This window comes from Ochotona curzoniae, unplaced genomic scaffold, assembly GCF_017591425.1.
Source record: "Ochotona curzoniae isolate NIBS_2020 unplaced genomic scaffold, NIBS_Ocur_1.0 scaffold_1852, whole genome shotgun sequence".
Lineage (NCBI taxonomy): Eukaryota > Metazoa > Chordata > Mammalia > Lagomorpha > Ochotonidae > Ochotona > Ochotona curzoniae.
In genome coordinates this window covers 15,811,203-15,834,991 of record NW_024467087.1, presented here as the reverse complement: position 1 = coordinate 15,834,991, position 23,789 = coordinate 15,811,203, and the positions used below count along the sequence as shown (strand labels likewise).

The window sequence follows — 23,789 nt, the reverse complement described above, 5'->3', positions numbered from 1 at the left end:
CAGAGTTACAAAGAAAGAGAGAGATCTTCCAGGTGCTCAAATTGATTGTATCAGCCAGGGCTAGATGTGGGTAAATCTAGGAGCCTAGAACTGTATTTGGGTCTCCCCATGTGGGTGGCAAGGCCACCAAGTGCTTGGATCACTTCCCCTGCTTTGCCAGATGCATAAGCATGGAGCTGGATCAGAAGTGGAGCAGCCAGGACTTAATCCATTTCTCATATGCGATGCTGGCGTCTCAGACAGTGGCTTAACTTGATGTGTCACAGCACTCACCCCAGATTTTAAAGCTTTTTTTTTTCAAACAATCATGACTTGACTTTTGTCCATTTAAAAATTTTAAAATAGTGGTGTTTAATAATAGCATGTGTTCCTTCAGTGGTAGCAGTAGCTGTGTACCATCGACTGTGTTAGGCAATTTGCACACATCTCACTGACTTCTCGCAGTAGTGCTTTGACTTCAGGATTTCTCATTTAATAGAGAAGCAGATAGAGAACCAGTGAGTTTAAACATCTCCTTTAAGAGCATTCTATTAGAAGTACTGAGAATCAGGGCTGATGCCATGGCGTGGCAGGCTAATCCTCAGCCTGTGGCACTGGCGTCCCATATGAGTGCCAATTTGCCTCTGGTCCACTCCCAATCCAATGCCCTGCTTGTAGTCTGGGAAGGCAAGAATGCACATTTTCCATGAACGTTAGGCAGACCCCTTGTATACTTTCGGATGCTACTGCCTGGAGCTGTTCTCTTTCCTTTGAATTCTCTTAAACCATTTTAAGAGAATGTCTTTCTTTGAATTCGAACTGTTTTGATCTCATCAGCTGTGCTTAACTGTTGTTTGCATTTCTTTTTAGAACTTTGGAATATTAATCCTCTATGCACACGAATCCGGAGCTCTCGGTGGGATATTTTTTAAATTTCCAGGCTCCCCGCTTATTTTTGTGTTTCCTTGGTGAAAGTCTACTACTTTTCTAGTTTTTAATGATTTTGAAGTTGTACAGCAGTTCAAAAGTACTTTAAAAAAAAATTAGAATTTACAGATGAAGCTGACATTCTTTGATTCCTCTACTACCTCCTACTTCTGCCTTTTCCCAAACTCCCAGCTGAGCTGGCTGCTTACGAGTTTATATTCTCTAGGTCTGTGAGATCCACTAGTACTTGCTGCAGTGATGCAGATGTCCTCTATGTATGTTGTTTGTCTGGTAGCTATTAGCCACGAGTGCCTATCAAGTACTTAACTGAGATCTAGTTTGAAGTAATTTAAATGTCCCTCTGTGGCTAGTGGCTAATGTGTTAGGCAGAGCAATTCTTGTCTCTTGTGTTTACAACAAAATGGTTGCTGTGTAGTGCTGCTGACCAGCCGCGACACTAAAATGGCGAGGCATACTCTTGAGGGTCTGAGAAAACCTGGAACCGCAACTAGACCCCTCACTGCCAAAAGTGGCTGCATTTAAACCCTTTTCTCCGCTGTCCCTTTCTCCATTGGTCTTAGCTTTCCTCCCCGTTCTCCAGCCCTCTCTCTGCCACCCTTCTCCGTTCTTGTCCCCATACTTTCTGTTGCACTTCTCTGTTCTTGTCCCTGTATGTAGGTCTTACTGCTTCTGTACTGCTTTTGTACCCCTCTCTGCCGCTTTTCCTCCTTGTACTCCTTAGCTTTTCTACACAAAGAGCTTAGCCCTTCTTCCCCTCTCTGCTGCCCCGTTCTTCCTGTTCTGTCCGTCGTTCTTCTCTCAGTCTTTCTCCTCGTCATCTCCCTCTTTAGCTTTTACTGGCTGCTTTTATACCATTCTCCACCAATCACTTCTCCCCATGGGTCCACTTGGCGCTACCTGATAGGCCAGTAGCAATGACATAATTACAGCAAGGGCATCAGCCTATCCCTGTGACTTCCTGTTTACCTGCTGATGAGACCAACCCTGCCTCCTGGCCCTAGGCCAACCGCTATTCTGCGACGGCCTTTCCTATTCCAGCTTTCCTATTCTAAGGAGCGGCTTCAGCACCCCGCTCCCCACAGTGTAGATTTATCTGTCACAAGTGGTTGCATGTTATCTATGTTGGTCTGCAACTTCCTTTTTTCTTTCCTTTCCATAATTCTGCAGCGTATCTTAGAAAGCTGTCCTTTTGATTACATAAAGACCTAGCTCATGATACTTTGTCCTGAATTCCTAATTTTGTCATTAATATCCTTTGTTAAATGGATGTTCGTTCAGGTGGTGACATTCTTTGCTATCCCTCCTCCATTATCCTTTATATTGATGATCATAATAACCCACTGAGAAAAGATTCGACTTTGTTGTGTAACCTGAGCATGTATTTTACCACCATTGGCACCAATGCAGCCACATGCTTTGTGGTCAGTTTCGAAAAACTTTCTGTGGGCTGGCTGAGATCAAACTAATGTGGGCTACACACTTGGTATTGTGATTTGTTGTGTTGGTTCTGAATCTTTGATAAACCTAGAATTGCCTAAAGAGTTTTTCAGTAAGTCGGAGAGGGAAGGAGCTCCAGCCTTGGAGAACAGGCTTAGTAGGCCCAAGTAGCTATGCATTTGAGACATGCCCAAGTTGATTGTCTCACATACTTGGTATTTTAGAAAGCGTCTTTCACTAGTGGTCATCTTTAATAATAACTGTGACCATAAGCATGTTCCCAACTACATGGAGAATATTTCTTGGTTTGCTAGTCTTGCAAATTGTGGAAGTTTTTTTTAAAAAATATACTTTTTAAAATTAAAAAAAATGCACAATGTTGAAACTATATAAAATTCATCTGGACTTAATCACCGTGTACAGTATGGACTCTGGTTATGCAAAAAATGATGGCTTGACCCTCAGTTGTCTGAGAAGTATGGTTCAAATATGTTTAAAACATCTTCCCAGTTTGAGATATTTGGCTGACCTTTAATGTTCTGTTTTTCACACCTGCTTTAGAAACTCTGCCGTATATACATGAATCTCTTGACATGGATTTTTGTGATTTTTTTGTCCTAAAAACTGATATCTGAACAAGTTAAAAATATCTTGTCAATTATGTTCATTTTGGCATTAGTCTGTTTGAAGTTTTAGTATTCAAAAAAACACTGCTACGTCAGGAAGCTGAAAGTGCTCTGTCATGTGGAAGTTTTTTGATGCGTTAGTCATGGTACTTTAGCTATAATGATTTTACTCTAGGACATTTTGTGTCAGCCATTTTCTAAAATGAACATAGGTTCCATTTACTAATATACCTTCGCTGTTATCCAGTCTGAGTCATGATATTATGGTTCTTAGCTAATAGAGTTCAGTACTTTAATCATATCTTCTGCTATTTTCACCACTTTTTTATAATTATTATAAATGATAATGGGTATATTTTGATGCTGTCATTTTGTATAGTGCATGAAGTAATTTTTACTGCAATTACATTTTTTTCCACTACTAATAATGTAACAGTTGAACAGGAAAATAGCCTTCCTAAGTATTATTGCCAAGCTTAACATAGAGGTTTCAGCTATTCTAGAAAATTAGTCAATTACCCTTGCCTTTACCTTAAAGTATGTGCTTCTATAATGGTTAATGTATTTGCTTGAGTAATCTTTTAAAAAATTATTGGAGAGACTTGGAGATAGGTACAGAAGTTGGGAGAACGTAAGACTAACACAAAGATCTGTTTTCTTTTAGGTGAAAGTTGTGGCTGAAGCAGGATGAGAAACTGAGGACATTATTTGCCTCACAGTTTATTTAAAATGATTGCTATACCAGCCAGTTTTAACTTGTTAGATAACCTCAAGAGAGATGAGCTGGGCATGTGTGAGACTGAAAAGGGGCTTAATTTTGTTTCAGGTAAAGGTTGTGGATGAACGGAGATATCGGAAAGTCTTTGAAGATATCGTGCGCATCATGGACAGGATGGAAAATGACTTCCTTCCTTCCTTAGAACTCAGCAGGAGGGAGGTGAGAAAACATCTGTAGCTGTCCTGTCTGCTACCCATTGTGGCCATTGCAGAGGAAACCATGTTACTCACAAAAGGCATCATAGCCAAGTGGTTAAGGCCAGGTATACCAATACGACTTCCATTCCAGTTCCAGTGCCATTCGGTACATGTGTGATGCCCTCAGATTTCTGGATTAAGGGATGCTTGTTAGAATTCCATGAGTTGATACATGCAAACCTGTTAGAACAGTGCCTAGTACATAGTAAGCCCTCAAATGTTAGCTACTCTTATTTAATATTTCAGAGTTGCTATTCAGTTCATCACTCAAAAACCAGGATTTTGTCACAAGACAAATGCCCTGAACCAAAGTTCGGTTAGTTATCCTTTTCGGCTCCCACAGGCAGTCAGTAGCCAAGGGTAGTAGCAAGAGCCGTCTAACCCCTCTGCTGGTGTGACTATAACAACGTATGAACGTGGACCCTGTGCAGTTGGCTCAGTTGGTGAATGCAGATGGCATTTGCACACCTGGCTAATAATTACCTTATTCTTTGTATTCGTATGCTCTATGGAATAATCCAACTGACTGACTTCCCCTACTAGTGATGCATGTCTGTGTCTGTCTGTTATTCCTCAGTTTGTGTTTGAGAATGTGAAGTTTCGGCAACTACAAAAGAAGAAGTTCCAGATCAGCAACAATGGACAGGTTCCCTGCCACTTTTCTTTCATCCCTAAACTTAATGACACCCAATACTGCAAGCCATGGCTTCGGGCTGAACCTTTTGAGGGCTACTTGGAGCCAAGTGAGTTTTCCCCTACCATTGTCTCTGCTTGCAATGCAATATCTCTTCAGTTTAACCTCTTGTTTTCTAACCATGTCTCTTACCTTCACATTGGAGATACTTCTTTTGTGTGTCCAATCTTTCCTTTTGTTACTTGATGATTTTTAAATATTTGTTTATTTTACTTGAAAGAGTTACAGAAAGGGAGCGGGAAAAGGAGAAGTCGAGAGAGGTCTACCATCTGTTGAGATTCACTTCTCTAAATGGCCACAATGGCTAGAGTCGGGCCAATAGGAAACCGGAAGCCGAAAGTTTCTTACAGGTCTCCCATGTGGTTACAGGGGCCCAAAGATTTGGGCCATCCTCTGCTTCTTTTCCAGACCATTTTCAGGGAACTGGATGGGAAGCGGAACAGCTGGGACTTGAAGCAGCACTCATATAGGATTCTGGCACTGCAGGTGGGGGATTAGCCTGATATGCCACTGTGCCAGGTCCAGCTTGACAACTTTTTGGAGGACACTTGTTGATTTTCTAACTTCTTTTGCTTTTCTACTGGAAGAATCTCTGTTACTGTGTATTGTCTCTTGCATTTCAGATGAGACGGTGGACATTTATCTTGATGTGTATGTCAGCAAAGACTCTGTGACCATCCTGAACTCAGGGGAAGATAAGATTGAAGATATCCTTGTCCTTCACCTGGATCGAGGCAAAGATTACTTCTTGACCATCAGTGGAAATTACCTCCCAAGTTGCTTTGGCACATCCTTAGAGGCTTTATGCCGAATGAAAAGACCAATCCGAGAAGTTCCTGTTACCAAACTCATAGACTTGGTGAGAAACATCCTAAGACATAAACCTTCTCACTATCTTCTGTGCCTTCTCTCTTCTGCGGGACAGAGAGACTGTCGAGTAATAAAGAAGAATGTTGCTTTATGCTAGCATCTCTTTGATTAGAAATTATCCTAAGAGGAAAGAAGGGGCTAATCTGTAGTTGGCACTTGTCAGGAAAATAATAGATAACATTAAGCTCATCCAATAAGATTAAAGACTGCTTGCTTGAAGATATAATGCTTGCTTGTTAAGCTCTTCAAAGTTTCAAGTCACTAGTACATAAATGAGCGTGTCTATGAGGCTATGATAAGAAGAGCAGGCCATATTAACCTCATTAAGCATATGAGGAAACTGAGGCACAGAGACATTATCTTGCCCAGAGTCTAATAAGTTAGTGACAAATCTATCACTCCAATTTTCTGACTCCCAGGCCAGTATTCTTCAGTATGCTGCATTATATCTCATCAGTGTAAAAGCTCACTGTCTATAGAAGTACAGACCTATAATGGAACCTTAAATACCAAAAGCAAAATCCCTAGGAGTTAGGAAGGTTGCTTTATTACAAGTGCAGAGTCCTTCCTACCTTATTTCTGTCAAAGAAATTAGAATCTCAGAATGTGCAGTCTGGAAACCTACATTTTTATCAATATCCTAGATGGTTATTGGTGTACACCAAGGTTGAATGTGACTCAAGAAAGGAAAGGAAAGGAAAGGAAGGGGGATTTTCTCATTCCTTCACCCAAGCTGAGCTATAATGCCAGTGCCCAAATCAAGGAAATGCTTTTAACCCTCAGTAATAGAAATGGGCTCCATACCAAGTGCATTCTATTAAGGACTTTTCTTCTACATGAAAATATTGTTGGGTTGGTATGCAGATCTCTTGGGCCTACAGAACTCTATTCTTAGTCTTTTACCCCAGAAAATTGAGTGATATGACAGCCACACATTAGTGTTTCCATTAATGTTCTTGTTAACCCTTTTGGCCTAGCCAAAGCAACTGATTTTTTATCATCTGGCAGGATGAACTTGAACCAATAGGCAGGTTACTGGCTTCTCTGAGTGTTCCGTTCTATTGCCATGGAGATGTTCTAGTGGTGATTCACACAGCAGATCAAAACACTTGAATCCGATTCCTGCATTCTCTCTTGAAATTATATTCATTTCCCTAGAGCCCTCATGACTGAATGCATTGCTTTAAGCCTGCCATTCTACTGTCATGATTTTGTGTTTTCTTCTACTACCATAGTCCCAATTCAGATTTGCTGTTTCACCTTTGAAAATACATGCTAAATGATGAAATTGTTTTCCTTTTTCCTACTCTTTCTCTTCATTAAAGATCCCATTCCCCAGATTTTTTTGCCCCAACTTTTTATCATGAAAAATGTGCACTCTGTAGACTATTTGAAACAACAGTCCAGTGAACTGCTATATGCTGTATGTATATATAGACAGAATTTGGAGAGGCACTAAGCAGCAGTATTATGTCATTTTCTCACTAAACACACCAGCTTGCATTCCTTAAGAAAAAGGACAAGCTTCTCTATGAGCAGAGCATACCAGTACTGCACCTGAGAAAACTGTCATTCCTAGGCTCTTCTAATATCCATTCCTTACAGATTTCTCCAGTTGCCCTAAACATTTATTTCATTGTGTTTTATTTTGTAAAAGATTTCTTAAAATTTTTATTTGGAAGGCAATTACAAAGAGAGGGGGGAACCAGGCAGAAAAAAAGATGGACTACATCTAGTGGTTCACACTGCAGTGGGCTGTCTGGAACTCCATCCAGGTCTCCCACATGGGTGACAGGGATCCAGGTACTTGGGCCATCTTCTGCTACTTTCCCGGGCACATTAGCAGGGAGCTGGATCAGAAATGGAGTAGCTGGGATTTGACCGAACATCCACATGGGATACCAGCATGACAGGCAAGAGCTTAAACCTGATATTGCCCCCTCCAACACACCCCATATAGCTTTTTAAAAGTCAGCATTCAATCTAAATTGATATAGCATATTTGATGAGATCTCTGTAGTTCTATTCTTATAATTACAGCCATTCTCTACTTTTTTTTAAGTGATATTGACTTTAAAGAGTCTAATACAGTTGTCATTTTGTCTGACCTTTCCTCAGTTTGTTTCCTTTTGGTATTTTTTTAACTTGTCCCTTTATCTCCCCCTTCCCCTTACTTCCTATAAACTGGAATCTGCCTTTATTTTTGACCTTGATGGAGGCCTCCTAATACTCTTTCCCATGATTCTCCTCTATTAGCTTTGGAGGTGATTGGAAAGATGCTTAATAAGTATTACAAACTTTTTTGTTTTATGTAAAATATATTATCAAGTAATTCTACCTTGTCTATCCACGGAAAGGAAATAGCCAAAGTCAATAGTGAAATTAATGGGTTTTAGGAACTATTTTCTTTGTATACACTAGAAGTGATGTAAGGTTAAAAATAAAACTCTGATCATTTTTTAATTGCAAAATTGCTCAGTTTTCCTTTTTTAAAATTTATTTTTATTGGAAAGTCAGATTTACAGAGAAGGAGACAGAGCAAAAGATCTTCCATTCGCTAGTTCACTCTCCAAGTGGCCACAACAGCCTGAGCTAAACCAATCTGAAGTCAGGAGCCTGGAGCTTCTTCCGGGTCTGTGACACAGGTTCAGGGTTCCAAGACTTTGAGCTGTCCTCTACTGCTTTCCTGGGCCATAAACAGTGCTTTTCTAGGCCATAAGCAGGGAGCTAAAATGGAAGTGGAGCAGCCAGGATATGAACCGGCACCTATGTGGGATCCTACAGCATGCAAGGTGAGGACTTTAGCCACTGGCCTATTGTGTCGTGCCCTCATTTTTTCCTAAATTCTGTGTCCAGCCATCATTTCTTCTTTCTGAATCTTTTGTTTCCTAGGAGTTAAATGTTGCATCTCAATAGTCTTAGATTACTGTAATTGATGAAGAAATTATCCATGGTAGTGTTGGACAGAAAACAAGAAATCGAAAATAATTCATATCTGCAGCAGGCATTTGGCACAGTAGTGAAAATACTACTTGGGGTAATTGCATCGCATATCAGAGTCATTAGTTTTGAACCTGCCTCTGTTTCTGATTCAGTTTCCTGCTAGTGAATACTCCAGGAGGCATCAGTGGGGTAACGCAAGTACTTGGGTCGCTGCCACCCAGGTAGAAGACCCCAGTGGAATTCTCAGCTTCATCTTGGTCCAACCCTGGCTTTTGTAACTATTTTGGGAGTGAACCAGCAGATGGAAGATAATTCCCTCTCTCCCTTCCCTCTCTTACTCTCTCTTCTTCTCGATCCCTAGTTCACCCTCAGCCTATCTCCATTTCTCTTTTTGCTTTTCAAATAAAAGGAAAATAAAATTTTAGAAGTATAAAATGACCTCAAATAGCAGTCAGTATCCCAGTCTTAATATCTCCTTCCTACCCTGTTTTAACTTGATGTTGACTTTCTGAAACTCTTCCTTAGGTACAATGTTTGTTCATATTGTTCTCCGAGACCCAAAATGATATTTCAAATCCCTGAGATGAGGCAATTGGAAATGGAAAATTTGATGAAGTCAGAAATGTACTCAGTGCATGTAGTGCTTTAGGAATATTCTTTATGCCATGCCCCCTTCCTACTCAATGCAAAATGAAATAACTGCAAAGTCTATTTCATTCTTCTGCCCTTCTCACTGACCCTGGATTTGCCACGTCTAGAAGAAGAGTTAGAATTGGCACAAGTGAGAAACAGGTGACAATCCTTGTTCTTCCCAGAATGAAGATGGATTTTTTTTTGTCTGCTTTCTTAATTAACATATCAAGTTGCAAATCATCAGCAGTTATTCATTACACACTAGATATAAAGTGTTACCGGGTTTATTGGATTCCTATAATTCAGTGATAATGAAACCATAGTTGCATCTTCAATATGGCTAAATTCCCAATCATAGTTAGAACCAGAGTTTGGTTAGAAATAATCGAAACACAAATTGCCATTGCTACCTAATATCCACTGTGTTTGGTTAATTTGGAAAGTGATTTAAACTGTTAGGGAACTTGTTGCTTGTGTTAACGGATTCATTTCCTGTGCTGTTTTCTCAAGTCCTCATGTGCTATAAAATAAAAGCTTATTGACTTATCTCCAGAAAAATCAATCTCAGAATCAGCCTATTTGGGTTTTTAGTAACCTTGATACATGTAACATTAACAAAATAGGTTTAGCACATAGAGTAAAATAAATTTGGCAAGTGATTGAGGTTGGTTATCAGGGTATTTTTCCATCAATTTCAGGTTCTTAGGAACCAGGTGTTAATATAATGAGTGAGCAGGCTTTTCCAGCTGCAAGGGACATCTTAAGTAAGAGATAGAAGGTAAAAGTGAAAAGATTCCCCCATATGAAAAATGGTTATGATTTCCTTAGAAAGAGTGAAAATTATAAATAAGAATATGTGAAGTTACAGTTTGGAAGGATAGTCAGAGTCAGCCGCTGACCGTGTATGTTTGAGCCAAAGGCCGTGCAGAACCGGTGGAAGCCTTTGATGTGTAGCATGAAATTGTAACTTGACATGTCTAACATTGCTTGTACAATGGAAAGGAGACTGGGCTTGAATTTGCCAGATCTGATTAAGGGTTATGGTTGGAAATAGATGAAAAAGGTTGATATATGGGTAGAGAAACTGTATTTGTATGGGAACGTGTGCATTGGGAGAATAACAGTCAAAATTTTGACATTCTTGGAGGATTGAGTCATCTCCAATGATTGTTTCATGGTGGTTTTTCTTTCTTTAAGCTTTTTCATTAATTCATTTCAAAATCAGAGTCAGAGAAAGAATATCTTCCACCCGCAGGTTCACTCCCAAAATGGCCACAATGTCCAGGGCTAGCCCACACGAAAGCCAGGAGCTCCATCTGTTTCGCTCACATAGGTGGCAGGGGTTCAATGACCTGAGGCATCCTCTGAGCGGTCCCAGGTACAGCAGCAGGGAGCTTAACTAGAAGGAGCAGCTGGGACATGAACAGTCACCAATGTTTTCTTTGTCACTGTTCCCTCAACCTATTTCTCATCTTGTTGGGAAAACGATTTGTGTTTCTTCTCTCTGTGTTTCATATGAACTAATACTTTTTAGAATTCAATTTCCCATTCATATTTTTGCTTTTGATTTTTTTAAAAGTTTGAATCTGCTACTTATATTATGGTAGGTGCATTTACTACTAGGTGCATCTAAGAGTGACTGTTGGAGTAAAGAATGATTTGAGTTACATTTGCTGTGTGTCATCATGGTCCTACTGAGCAAATCCGGAATTGTTTTTCCTGTTTTTTTTTTTTCTTCCATGGGATCAATGCATAGCCCTTTGCAGAGAGCTGGCATCACTACCCCTTAAAATCAGTGGGAATTAATGATTGGTAGTAAATTTGGGACTTCATTAAGAATAGTCTGTTTATGAGTGGAAGTTAAATAATGTTTTCCCTTTTCAGAATGGAAACGAGTGTTTAATTAAATGTAATTTACAGCTACTGCCTTTATGTCTTTTTCCAAAGAAGTGAACTAACAGTGTGAAGCGCCTGCCCCTCCACAGGTGTAATCAAAGTCCTATTATTTTCTTTTCAAAAATATTTATTTTTCTTGGAAAGGTAGATTTACAGAGAGAAGGAGAGACAGAGAAAAGGATCTTCCACCAACCTGTTCACTCCCCAAATGGCCATAACGGCCAGAGCTGAGCCAGTCTGAAGCCAGGAGCCAGGAGCTTCTTCCAGGTCTCCCACTTGGGTGCAGGGTCCCAAAGTTTTGGACCATCCTCCACTGCTTTCCCAGACCACAAGCAAAAAGCTTTATAGAAAATGGAGCAACCAGGACATGAACCAGCACCCACATGGGATCCCATTGGTTGTGGTACCTGCAAAGGGAGGTTTGGCCAAATGAGCCATCATGCCAAGCTCTGTTATTTTCTCTATTGGTTTAAGTGTTTCCTCTCTCCTGCTTAACCTACCCTGCTAAGCCGACCTTTAAACGATCCCCTCTGCCTCTCTCTCTTTCACCCCTTTCATTTTTTATATTCAGAGCTATCAGATGGATACTGTAATACTACTTTGGGGCCTGTCTCTTCCTTGCTGTAAGATAGTCAGTCACCAGCTTCCCGTGTTTACTGAATATAATCCAAACTCCTTAACCTGTTATTCAATGGCCCCCAAAGTCTGTCTTCACAACTTTTCAGAAATTATCTCCCACTGTTTTTAACCATGTTTGCCATATGCCCCATGAACTAGATGACCAACTTCTTCATGATTAGCTTATCTTTACCTCTTCCATTTTTACCTCTGCACATCTCAAATCCTGTGACTCATTTAATGGCTAATAACCTTTCATTGAAAACTTGCATTCCCCTTTGTCTCTCCTCTTCCCCCAGATACAGGAAGGAAAAAGAGAATGTGGAAACAATGGTCTTATCCATTTTCCTGTAGCGCTTGACCCTTTGTGCCCTAATCAACTATGTAAAGATCATCAAAATAAAAAAGAAAAAGAAAACTTGCATTCCCAAATTATAGCAATATTGGGCCAGGAATTCCAGAACTACTCACTGTAAGTCAGGTGCAAACCAGTCAAGAACCAAGCATGTCTTGCTCCTTCGTGAGTGCTCATTCCTCATTGCCCTCTCCCAGAAGACTTTAGCACAATGCCGTGTGCTACTGCTAGACAGCCACTGCTCAAAGAAAATGTCCTCAATGACCACGTTTTTTTTTTTTTTTTGATGACCACGTTTTACAGTCTAGTAGAAACGGGTTGGTTTCTGCCAAGTCTTATTCACCATATCACATGTTCTTGGCAAGAAAAGTATAAAGTCTGCCCAACAGGCAGATTCTCTTATTTTCTAACACCTACTCCTATATTTTGTAAAAGGTTATGCTCCAGAATTCTATTAAAGTGTGTTAGACACTTAATTTTAAAAGGTATTCAGACACTATAAATATTGTCTACCATATAAAGTGGTGTTAGCCTGATTATTTCATCTTTGATGTGGTTTTTGTCTATCTAGAGAAACCTCCAGGGAATGTTTAATTCATAGTGTATTAAAAAGAAAACATCCTCCTTGCTGAATGTAGCAGTCATTTGGGGGAAATACATTCAGTATGAGCACTTGGAACGTCACAGTACACAAACATCCTCCTGACCACCATTTGTCTTGGATAGTTAGATCGGGATATCTTTTACTGCCAGATATAAGATGTTATTTATGCTTGAGTTCTTTCCGTGGCCCACGGTGAGGTTGGAAGGAGTCCAGTTGGAGAATTGCAGGGGAGGTGTGGGGAGCTAGGAGGGACCCAGGCCTTCTCCTGGCATAATGTTCACCCTTCCTGCTTGCGGACTGCCTCTTTGCCCCCACTGAGTAAATGTCACTGCTGTTTTAGAGATGAAGAAACTGAAGCTCAGTGAGGGCGTTTGGCCTAGCAGTTTAGAAGCCAGTTAGGATGGATGGCTGTGTCCCACAGAAGAGTGTCTGTGCTCAGTCATGGGCCTTGGCTCCTGCTTCCGGGCTCCTGCTGACCCCAGCAGGCAGTAGTGATGACTGAAGCAGCAGGGTTCCTGCCACCCACGTGGGAGACCTGGGTTGAGTCACCAGTTTCAGCCCCACAGCTGTTAACAGACATCTGGGGAACTGGACCGGGGAAGGGGGACTCTCTCTGTTTCTCTGCCTCTCAAAGGAAGAAAAGCTGAGACAGTACAACGTTCAGTAACCTGAGGTCTGTATAGAATGAGTAAGAGAAAGAACAGAGATCTGTGCCTGGACTGTCTAATACCATCAGCCACGGTGCCTTGCACTGCCTTGTGAGTGGGATTTTTCAGGCTCTTCAGTCTGTTATGGAGAATGTACTCTCGCAGCTTTCCCTTGCCTCTCCCGCTAAGAAGCAGTTGCTGCAGAAGCATAGTGATAATGACTGTGGCATTGGTCAGACCTGGATTCCAATCATGATGGTACTGATAGTGTCATCCTGGGCAAATAACCTCTCAGAGCCTCAGTTTCTTCATGTGTAAAATGGGAACAGTATCTGCCTTGCACATCAGTGCAGGTTGCCATGACATAAGATGCAAGCACCTGGCACAGTTCCTGGTGTATATCAGATGCTCTGTAAGTAGTGCCAACAATTACAGTTACTTTATCACTAGGTTGTCATAGTAACATAAAATGGAATGTTTAGTAAGATGCCCTTTTCTCTTTATCTGGCTTTTCTTTTTCTTTTATTAAAAAAAAAAAAAAGGTGGAGGGGGAGGAGGGAATAGATCCACAGAAGTCTCAAGTGAAATGCATTTCCATATCAGAGGTTTCAAATCTAGGGGGACTCCACAGACAGGGGTGGGTATGGGTAGATGATGGAGAGGAATCTGGGATGCAGCCTGGGAAGCTAGCTGGAGTCAGGAGGGGCGGGCAGCAGAATGGAGAGAAGAAATCACAATGTCAGACCCACAACAAACTGTTCCATGGAGGTGGGTTAAGGTAGGGTGAGAAGATTCACAGTACAGCAGCAGATGACTAGAAAATACCAGTGAGTGTTTGGCCTGCACTGCTAGCAGCTAGCCGTCCAACTATGAAAAACTTACAGGTATATTTCTTGAATGATGTACTCAATAAACAGCACTCAGACAGGTATTCATAATAGAAAACTTTGTGCATGGAGAATGTGTTGCATGTTTGAAAATTATAAAAGCTTCGTTGAAACATTTGAAGCAGTATAAAGCATGTGTATCTATTGAGTGAGTGAGTTCTAATACCGACCTGCTGCCAGTTCTGTAAATCTAATCATTTTCTGTCTGCCGATGACTTTCTTTCCCTGCTCTGCTCTCAGGAAGAAGACAGCTTCCTAGAAAAGGTAATGCGACCCCTTGCTTCCCCTGTGCTTGATTAACATTTACCTCTATGCTCCCGGGACTTGGCCCTTAGCTGTTCCCACATCTGAGACCCCAGGCTCAGTGAATCCCCTAAAGTCCTTCAAAGTGTGTTCAAAGAACAGGAAAGATGTTTTGGCACCGGTCAAAGCTTTGAGACTTATTATGTCACAGCCATATGACTCCCAAGTTCCAGGTTTGTATTTTTGAGTTAGCAAGGAACGTTAAGTTGCATTGAGGAATCTGAAAGCTCTCATGGATTGGAGGAAGGCACCTCCTTCACCATCCTCCACTTTCCAGGGACAGTAAAGCCAGAACAAAGGGCTTACTGTTGCTTCAGAGTGATTTGGGCTTAGCAGTTATAGTGAGTCATTACTCAAAGAACATACTGACAGGGTCAAGAAGCAAAACATAGAATAGACTCTTGGTGCTGATTGTAAGGGAATCCTGATTCTAAGGGGTCGTCTGGTGAAGCCCTCTGCCTGTGGACAGGGTCACATACTCTCCCCAATCTAACAGACAAGATAGCCATGGCCCAGAAAAGGTGAAAACCTTGCCAAAGTCGTGCTGCTCCTCCTGACTGCCAGAGAGTGCAATGAGGGACCCTGGAGCACAGGTCTCCAGAGTGGTTGATGCAACCTTCCTTTTGCAGGGCCTTGCTGCCTCTCCGTCCTCAGCCGAGAGAGTGTGCAACTCCCGATGGGGCTACAAAATAGAGTGGCATGAGATTGGGGAACATTCTTTTAAAAGCTGTCCTACAGTATTTAATGAGAGCTTCCCGTGTGGTATATGGAGTACTGATTGTGTACTTTTAGTATCAGCACCATCATTATAAAGTGTGGCCTGATCGGATACCTTTTCTATAATTCCTTTTCTAATTCTTAACTATTGCTTTGTCAAAACTGTAAAATAATTTTTCACAAGAATATACATATATTTCTTTTTGTTTCTGATATTTATTTGTTTGTTTATTCTTTTAATATTAGCTCCCACATGCAAGAGAGAACATGTAGCATTTGTTTTTCTATGTCCAGCTTATTTTATTCAATGCAGTGTTCTCTGGTTGCTTACATTTCGATGCAAATGCTAAAATTCCATTCTTTTTAAAATAACTGAATAACATTCCATTTTCTTTATCCATTATTCTGGTGATGCACAACTTGGTTGATTCCAGATTTTGGCTTTTGAGATACTTTTTGAGAGAAGAATATCTTTGCTTTTCCTTGGAAAATAAGGATTCAGAATAATATGTAGGATTTGTTTAAAGTACTGATTTTTGGTATGTGTGATTTCTCACTAGGCTTTAGACATACATTTGACATTTTGTATTGCCATACATAAATTTAAAAGTGGATAGTAGATGGTGTATGTCGCTTACTGACATTTCATTAACCTTTTTAAGTCGCTAAGGTTTGAGACAGCCATGCCCCCCACCCCCACACACATTACCACTTCTCTGTTACCAGCACTGTATGTTCTGTCTTTTCATCTTGGGCAGTGCTCTGTGTTGCCTTGGTGCCTTTGGTTAGCAAAAGATCCAATTAGGTGTCAGATCTTTTTGGGAGGAAAGTACATGACTCAGTGCTGAATAATTTATATGTGATCAGTTAAGAAGCAGCTGCCAAAGAATCCATTGCTGGGTTGGGTTTGCTCCAGAAAGTTTGCAGAGTACTCTATGGACAGTGTTGTGACTTAGATTGTATGTGGATGCCTGGATGTAAGACTCACATTGGGAACAAGTCAGTAAGTGCATGGGCCATTGATGGAAGTTCTGGTGGCTATATGGAACATGCATATGAAGTGATAGAATCCCAGGAAAAGGAAGAAAGAAGGCCGAGAGAGAGAGAGAGAGAGAGTGATAGCTGACTGTCCTACTCCTTGCTCTTCCTTGCCCCTTTAGACTTTAGAAAGTCACAAGGCTTTTCAGTGATGATCAGTGCTTCTTCAAGAATGCAACATTATGAGGAGACCCCAGCTCTACCATAGTGTACGTGATCTCAGTGAAAGTAGTGACGTGCTTGTTCACTGTCCCTTGCAGGCTGCACAGTGTTAGGCAAGACTTGCCTCAAGTTGAACATTTATAATACAATGACATTCAACTGGAGGAGAGCAGAATGGAAACCTTGGCCATGGTTTCTTTCTACCCTGCGATTTGTCTGAGGGCTGCTTTCAGATGCCTGTCAACCTATTACAGACAATTCTTTGTATAATTTGGCATTTGACTCCGGAAGCCTGAGATGACTCAGTCTGCTTCCTAGCAATTTTCAGATTCAAAGTTAGGAATGATTCTGCCTGATGTCGTTGGTGGGTTGTACTCCTGCATTCTTCACATGGACCTAACAGGTAGTGGGAAAGAAATAGAAGCCGCAAGAGCATGCTGCTGAGTCATTAACAGAAATGATGACTTCTGGACTCAGACCCCAGTCTCCTCATGGTATTTCTGGCTCTTGGTTTGCCATATTCAGTTGATTGTTTGGGGATTCTTTTAGTGCTTTATGATGTGGGTCTGATGTTGAGAGCTGTGTTTAATTCTTCAGAACCTCATTTAAACCACCAGTGAAAACAATGGTATTTGCCGTGACATCTGGAGGAAGAATAAGTTAAAAGTGAAACAGAAGACCTAAGTGTAGGCACTGATGCCTCAAAGCACTGTCCAGATGGTTGTGATTTACTGGTCTACCCATCACCCCTGGGGTGTGTGTGTGTGTGTGTGTGTGTGTGTGTGTGTGTGTGTGTGTGTGAGACGCTGGTCCTTAGTCAACCTGGAAGGAATTTATAACGTGGAATCCAGCCAAGCGGTGAACAGCTTAACCCAAATGAACAGGCTACAATTAATGGGGGCATTTAGGAAAAGAGATTGTGTTACTGTGGCCATCAGTGTGGCGTACCTGCTACCCAAGGGTGTCACCGGTGAGAAAAATGAAACATCTTCAGAGATGAAAATTGCATTGTACCCTCATGAGCAGAAATTGAAGATTAAGTGACCCATGGATGTCCTTATCCTGAGACCACCTTTGATTCTCATCCCTTTTCATCTATTAGGAGAACTCCCTTTTGCAGATGGTTCCCTTGGATGAAGTTGGTACAAGTGAGAGACCCCTTCAGGTCCCCAAGGAGATCTGGCTTCTCGTAGATCACTTATTCAAATATGCCTGTCACCAGGTAAGTGATGGGAGACCTTCCCTGCAGCTTTGAAAGTGTGCAAGTACTATGGGAAATTAGAATACCTCACAGTGGCCGAGTGCTTTTAACATTCCCAAGCTACCACCACACCACATGGCTAGATCACCCAGCCAGGGTGAAGTGTCCCTGTTCCCAGATGGGACAACCGCAGCATGTGAGCCAACTGACTCACCTAAGAACACAGCTTCAGTGTAGTGGCAGGGCTGGGACTGAGAGTCCCTGGCCTTGTACTCTTTTCCCCCAGACAGCTTATGTACCTGACTCTGTCATTGCTATTTTAGCTGTCAAACAGGCTTTGTGGATCAGAAAGACCATTTCTTTCACTTGGTTCTCAACATTCTTTTCAGTCCTATCTGCAATACTAAACGCTGCAATTCTCCCCCGCCCCCCAAAGAAGAGAACTTTCTTAAGATCAAGTCAAGAGGTCATGTCCTCTTAATTACCAAAGAGGAGTAGCACTGGAAAGGGGGGGTTGGCACAAATGGGCCGTTTGCCCTTTCCTTCACCAGCACTCAGCAGTCCTTATGTTTGAATGTGATGGGGTATCTTTCCCTCAAGGGGTTCAAAGTGGAACACCTGCTTTCCCAGTCTAGCCATCTCCTCCCCTGCCTTATCTGTGACAGACAGATCATTTGTTTATTTGAAATACCATTTCGCCCAAATCATAGATGTGATACAGAGGGAAAGTGCTGCTTCCTCCCTTCCATATCTAATCATTAATACATGTACCACCTCCCCTATTGCTTCCTGTTTCTCTTGCCATTCCCCGGGGTCATCTTCAGAACCTTAGGGTCATTAGTGTGCCTTGTTCCCTTCATTCTGATCTCTTTGGTAGGAGGACCTGTTCCAGACCCCTGGGATGCAGGAGGAGTTACAGCAGATCATCGACTGCCTGGACACCAGCATTCCTGAGACAATTCGTATCCTTTCTGATCCAGGCTTAGGAAGCTGGCAGGTGCTTGGCTAAACTCTTCTTACCCGTGTACATTTGGTTTCTGTCTCCCTGTTTGTTTTCTTTGCAGTCATCTGTTACAATGTAGTTACTGACTATGCAGTTGTTTCTCAGTTCCCTTCAACAACTTTTGACTTTTCTGTCAAGATTTTATTAAAAGCAATGGAGGGGTAGGTAAAGACTTCATTGAACTACTAGTTTCTTACATGCATTTTCATTTCATTCGAAAGGCAGAGAAACAGCCAGACAGGAAAAGAGCTTTCATCCGCTGATTGACCCCCTAAATGCGCACAATGGCTGTGACTGGGCTAGCTAAAGTCAGGAGCTGGTAAGTCAGTCTGGGTCTCCCATGTGGTAGCAGGGACTCAAGTACTTGGACCATATCCTGTTGCTTCCCAGGGTATACATTAGCATGAAACCAGATCAGGAGCTGAAGAGCCAGGACTGTAACCAGGCACTCTGATGTGGGAGGTGGGCAGCCTGCATGGTGACTTTACCACTGTGCCGCAAGCCACACAACTTTAAACAGGCGTGGGACATGGGGCAGTTGATCCCTCTTGCCACCCAATGTCCTGTGTGTCACTAGGGCAGGGACAAGGATGGGAAACACTGGCAGCTAGCATATAGCACCATAACTCTGAATGCCATGTTCCTCTGGACTTTGCAGTTGGTCCAAACCTCCCAAGAATCATATTGTAATACAGCTCAGCTTCAGGGCATGTGAACCAACAAAATATCCAACCCTGATTAGAATCAACATGTCCTCTGGGAGCCTGAGCAGGGACGCCACTGGGTGGGTCTCCCTGTGGCCTTTTCTGGGAACCTCCTGCCCTTGACTCGAGGTGATTCAGCTGGTAGCAATCACTCGGTGGCTGAGGCGCTGCTCATTTTCCTGGAGGCCCTGCCTGAGCCAGTCATCTGTTACGAGCTCTATCAGCGCTGTCTTGACTCTGCCCACGATCCCCGGACCTCCCGACAGGTGAGTTGGGTTGGTCTAGGATGTGTTTGGGGCATGTTTCCCCAGACAGAAATGATCAATTTTACCAAACCAGATTGGTAGCCAACTGGGTGGTCAGATGGGTCTGGATCTGTTATTCGTGACAACGTGCCACTGTTAGCAGTTGAGACCCATACATTTTTAGGCTGTATTATTGCCTGTTGTATTAATCACCTTTTTCTAGTGGCCCTATTGCTGTTCACAGGAAAAAAAAAATTAGTGGGTATTTTTACTCCAGGACAAGATTGGTGACATTCAGTGTACACAGAATTTTGACTGACTTACATTATCAAGAAGGATGGTGAACACTTTTAGGAGTCTTAGTTCTGTTTTCCTTATTGATAAATGTTTTTAATCTTCAAGGGATTTTTGATACAGCATAGCTCAGACTACCTGTGATTCAGACCAGAGTATTGGGAGGAGGTCTTCTCCAGGCTGAGGAACGTTGTGGAGAAAAGCAGCTTATTAGGCATCATGGCTGCCTGTCTGAGAAAAAGGTAGATTAGCGCCTACCTCCTTATGAATGCCTGAACAGAAGATGACCATACATGTGGTGGCTGCATGACGTGGTCATTGAGTGCACAGGGACCGAACAATGTGACCACCTTTTCTTTAGTTATAACTTAGCAGGTATTGTGTTGGTCCCAAGTAAAAATGATAGAGAATATTGATGAAATGAATGGGGTTCCCTGTGGGCTGGCTTTTAAACCACTCTTAGGGTAGCTGTGAACTGTTCTTACCACCTTCCTCCACCTGTTTTCCTCACTGATTCACCCACTCTCCCTTTGGAACACAGGTGATTTCCCAGCTCCCAAGATGCCACAGAAATGTTTTCCGTTACTTGATGGCATTCCTTCGAGAACTCTTAAAATTCTCTGAATACAACAACGTCAGCGCCAACATGATCGGTAAGAGTGCCCCATAAGAACAGTGGCACAGGGGCACGGAGGTGTTTGTAGAGGACGAGCCTTGTGTGTTTCCCACAGTGGATGCCCTCCTGGGTATCCAGGTATTTCCTGCTTTCTGGCCTCCTGCGCAGGGCCTCCCAACCCTGCGGCCTCATGCAGTCTGTCTAACAGAGGGTTCCCCCTTTGCTTCCTCTAGCGACTCTGTTCACCAGCCTTCTCCTAAGGCCTCCACCAAACATTATGACAAGACAGACTCCAAGTGACCGCCAGCGAGCTATCCAGTTCATTCTGGGCTTTCTGCTTGGGAGTGAAGAAGACTAAGTTGTTTATTTTTTTCTTCTTTTTCTCTCTCTCTTACTACTCTTCAAGATTCTAGAGGTGGAAGATTGGCAGGCTCCAAGTTATTTCACAGATGGTTTTTTAAGGTCATGCTGCAGGAAGGGTTTATTGCAGAAGTTCAAGTTCTGTTTATAGTACAAAAAGGAAAAGAGTTTCCTAATCCCTTCTTTAGCATACTCTACACAGCAAAACACTTTTAGACTTACATTACCAAGCCAAAGTTACCACATTTTGGTGTTTTTATGTTTTCCTCTTTATAAGGCAAAGAGATCTGTATTAACACTCCTGTACCTAGGGTCGTGTTTGTTGCCTCTATCCAACTGTCATGCTTGTCCTTAGTATCCTATGCCTGGATTCTGAGATGCTCCCATTCCAGGCCCACAAGCACTACTTGGCATAGCTCAGACTTGTCTGTAGCCTGTACCAAGCGCTTTGGAGCCACCCCTTCCCTGTCTCACTCCCTGCCACTCCTCTCCACTTGTTCTGCCACTTTGAAGGGAGCCTGGGTGAGGCCAGCAACTCCTTGAGTGTCCTCCACAGTGAGTCTGCTGTCTACATGTGGTTGTTAACATCATTTGTGCATTTTCACTACTGTGATGGCGTCCGTGTGTCACTGTACTGTTGGCCTTTTCATGGATCCACACTGGATGGAACCTCATTCCCTGTCTCCAGGCACACGCAGTAACGTAATTTGAGGGACTATAAGAGATGACATCCTATCAATATGAGAGAAATCACAGAGTGAAAATACTTAGGGAATTTTAACAGTGAGAGTGTTCATGCCTGCTGGTTCCTGATTCCTGTTATCCCTTTCCTGTTGTTAGTAACATATTACATAACATCTGATCCTGGCTGTTTATGGGGCCCATCCACTCCCTTTGAAGCAACCTCCAGAGCAACATTTGCACCAGAAGTAAGAAATGGAAGCCCATGCACCTCAAGCTACTCTCCCACTGAGGGCACTGACGGTGACACTTAGACCCATTTCCCTGGTCTTCAGCCCTCTAAAGGGCTGACTGTGAACTTCATAAGCAACTCTTGACAATGAAGAATCTGGAGACTCCCTTGGCTCTCAGTCACTATATCCGGTGCCATGTAAGAGAGACTGGCCAGTGGGACCAACCACACGTCATACCTCTCTCACCCAAGGTGATTCTCTGAGCTTTTCATTTATTCAAGTTTCGTGGGACAGCCTTTTAAAACTAATAATAATAATAATATGTCATTTGACAAACCACCATCCATTGATTGCAGAAATGCCTGGTACACTTGACCTCCTCCTTAAAAGAACCCCCCAAGTGGACTCTTGCCTGTTACCATTAGATGTGAGCAACATAAGGTGCAGGCTCAGTGTACAATCTTGGGCACTGACTCCATGATAATTCTAGTACATGTGAGGAGAGAGCCAGGGGAAACTCCACCAGTGAATGGTTCTGTAATTGCCCCATCTCTTGAAAGCTGAGATCTCTTGGGGAAGAAAAGGTATGTATCATGTGTCCTGTGGTATCCAAGTTCCACCTTTTCCTGATTGGGAGTTAGGGAAAATGGAGTTTAAGTTTATTGATGCCAAATAGCTGATGATCTTGAAAGCTCAGGGGGTGGATGCTGAACTTCATTCGTGGAGGACTGAGAGGAGGATAGTCTTGTCATCTCTGCTGGGCCAGAAGGTGATCACAGAAAGAGATAGATGACAGGAACTGGGGCAAGGTTGTAATACCAGGAAGTACCCCTCCTGGGCTCATGCCAACCTGGGTCCTGGGGTGACCAAGGATGTGTTCAGTGGGGGCCCTGTGCTGCCTGCGTGCAGGCTCCTCTTTCTTCATTATGTCAGAGCACTAAGTTGGTTTACTGCCTTGACCTGTCTCCCAGCTTGTCCTGGGCTGTACATAGGGTTGAGAGTTTTAGACAATCTCTAGGTAGGAGAGACAAGACGTAGATTAGACACAAGAAGTTTGCTTCCCTACCACACTCCTTGCAGCACCCTAGCCTCTAATTCCTAAGTTCTCAGCTAATGATTCACAGTTTCTCTTAAGGAAGGATTTCGGATCCAACTGAGTGTGAAGGACTGTGCTCCTATTGGTTTAAGGAGTGAATGGTTCAAATCCATGGGGTGACATTGCATTAGTGTCTCTTTCACTATTTTATGATTCTTACTCTGTGATTGTTTAATTTCCTAATAACATCTAATAACATCTTGGTCACTAAGCAAGCTGCTAGTGGGGTTCTGTATTTTGTGGCATCTTTTTTATTATAATTTATTGCAATTTTCTGAATAAATATATGTTGTGTGAAAAAAAAATCAACGTGTGATGTTGGTGAGGAGGAGCTGTGGGAAGAACACTTACATCAGCTGGGCCTATATGCAGCCACCTGTTTTACGTGGAAATGTAAGAATTTCAGTTTATTCGTCATCCATGAGAAAAAGAAGCCATGTTTCCAGAGACCAATAAAGAAGTCACATACTTTCAGAGGCTAACTAAGCACCTGTACTTTAAACCCTAGGTTTCAGGCACCAATATGACTCTTAGTGGAAAGAGTGTTAATTGTTAAAGCATAGAAATATCCCGAAATACCAATTATATGCTCCTTGTCACCCCAGAAACCCAACAAACCCTAACTCGTGTATATACTTAGAACTTATTCCATGCTAATGTAGTCTCTATTCTACAATTTAGAGAGCCTGCTTTCATATGCATTTTATAAATTTGGAAAAGCACATTTGAACTTGAATTGCCTGTTGGAGTGATGAAGTTCATAAATTTAGTGCTTGTTCTTTGGCGAGGGGAGATACCTCATCAAAACTCTTCAGCCCCAACAGGGCACTACTGACCTAAGTGGGGCAGCATTGTCCCCTGCAAGTGTCCCTTAGGAAACTGTAGGTTCTCTGTTCCCTGAGACACACTTAGCCTCCACTAGAGGTTTCTTCACAACCAGGGTCCTTTTCCGGTTCCCATCAGCTGTGTGAACTTGACCCAAATGAATGTGCTGACTCAGTGCTGTCATATGCAGTTCTTCAGC

At 42.4% G+C, this 23,789-nt stretch overlaps 1 protein-coding gene across 3 annotated transcripts in view; it reads left to right on the top strand.

Moving 5' to 3' along the window:
- The window catches only part of OCRL (OCRL inositol polyphosphate-5-phosphatase), a 55,998-nt gene extending 32,940 nt beyond the window's left edge, over positions 1-23,058 (top strand). For 2 of the 3 annotated variants that reach the window (XM_040999757.1, XM_040999758.1), the window contains exons 16-24: positions 3,817-3,927; positions 4,543-4,708; positions 5,283-5,518; positions 14,353-14,376; positions 17,435-17,554; positions 18,411-18,495; positions 19,379-19,506; positions 20,321-20,432; positions 20,629-23,058. In XM_040999757.1, the coding sequence (XP_040855691.1) occupies positions 3,817-3,927; positions 4,543-4,708; positions 5,283-5,518; positions 14,353-14,376; positions 17,435-17,554; positions 18,411-18,495; positions 19,379-19,506; positions 20,321-20,432; positions 20,629-20,753 (1,107 nt within the window). In that variant the 3' untranslated portion in view covers positions 20,754-23,058. The remainder of the gene's footprint in view (positions 1-3,816; positions 3,928-4,542; positions 4,709-5,282; positions 5,519-14,352; positions 14,377-17,434; positions 17,555-18,410; positions 18,496-19,378; positions 19,507-20,320; positions 20,433-20,628) is intronic. The other variant, XM_040999759.1, reaches the window with a different exon arrangement.
- Positions 23,059-23,789: the final 731 nt, after the last annotated feature.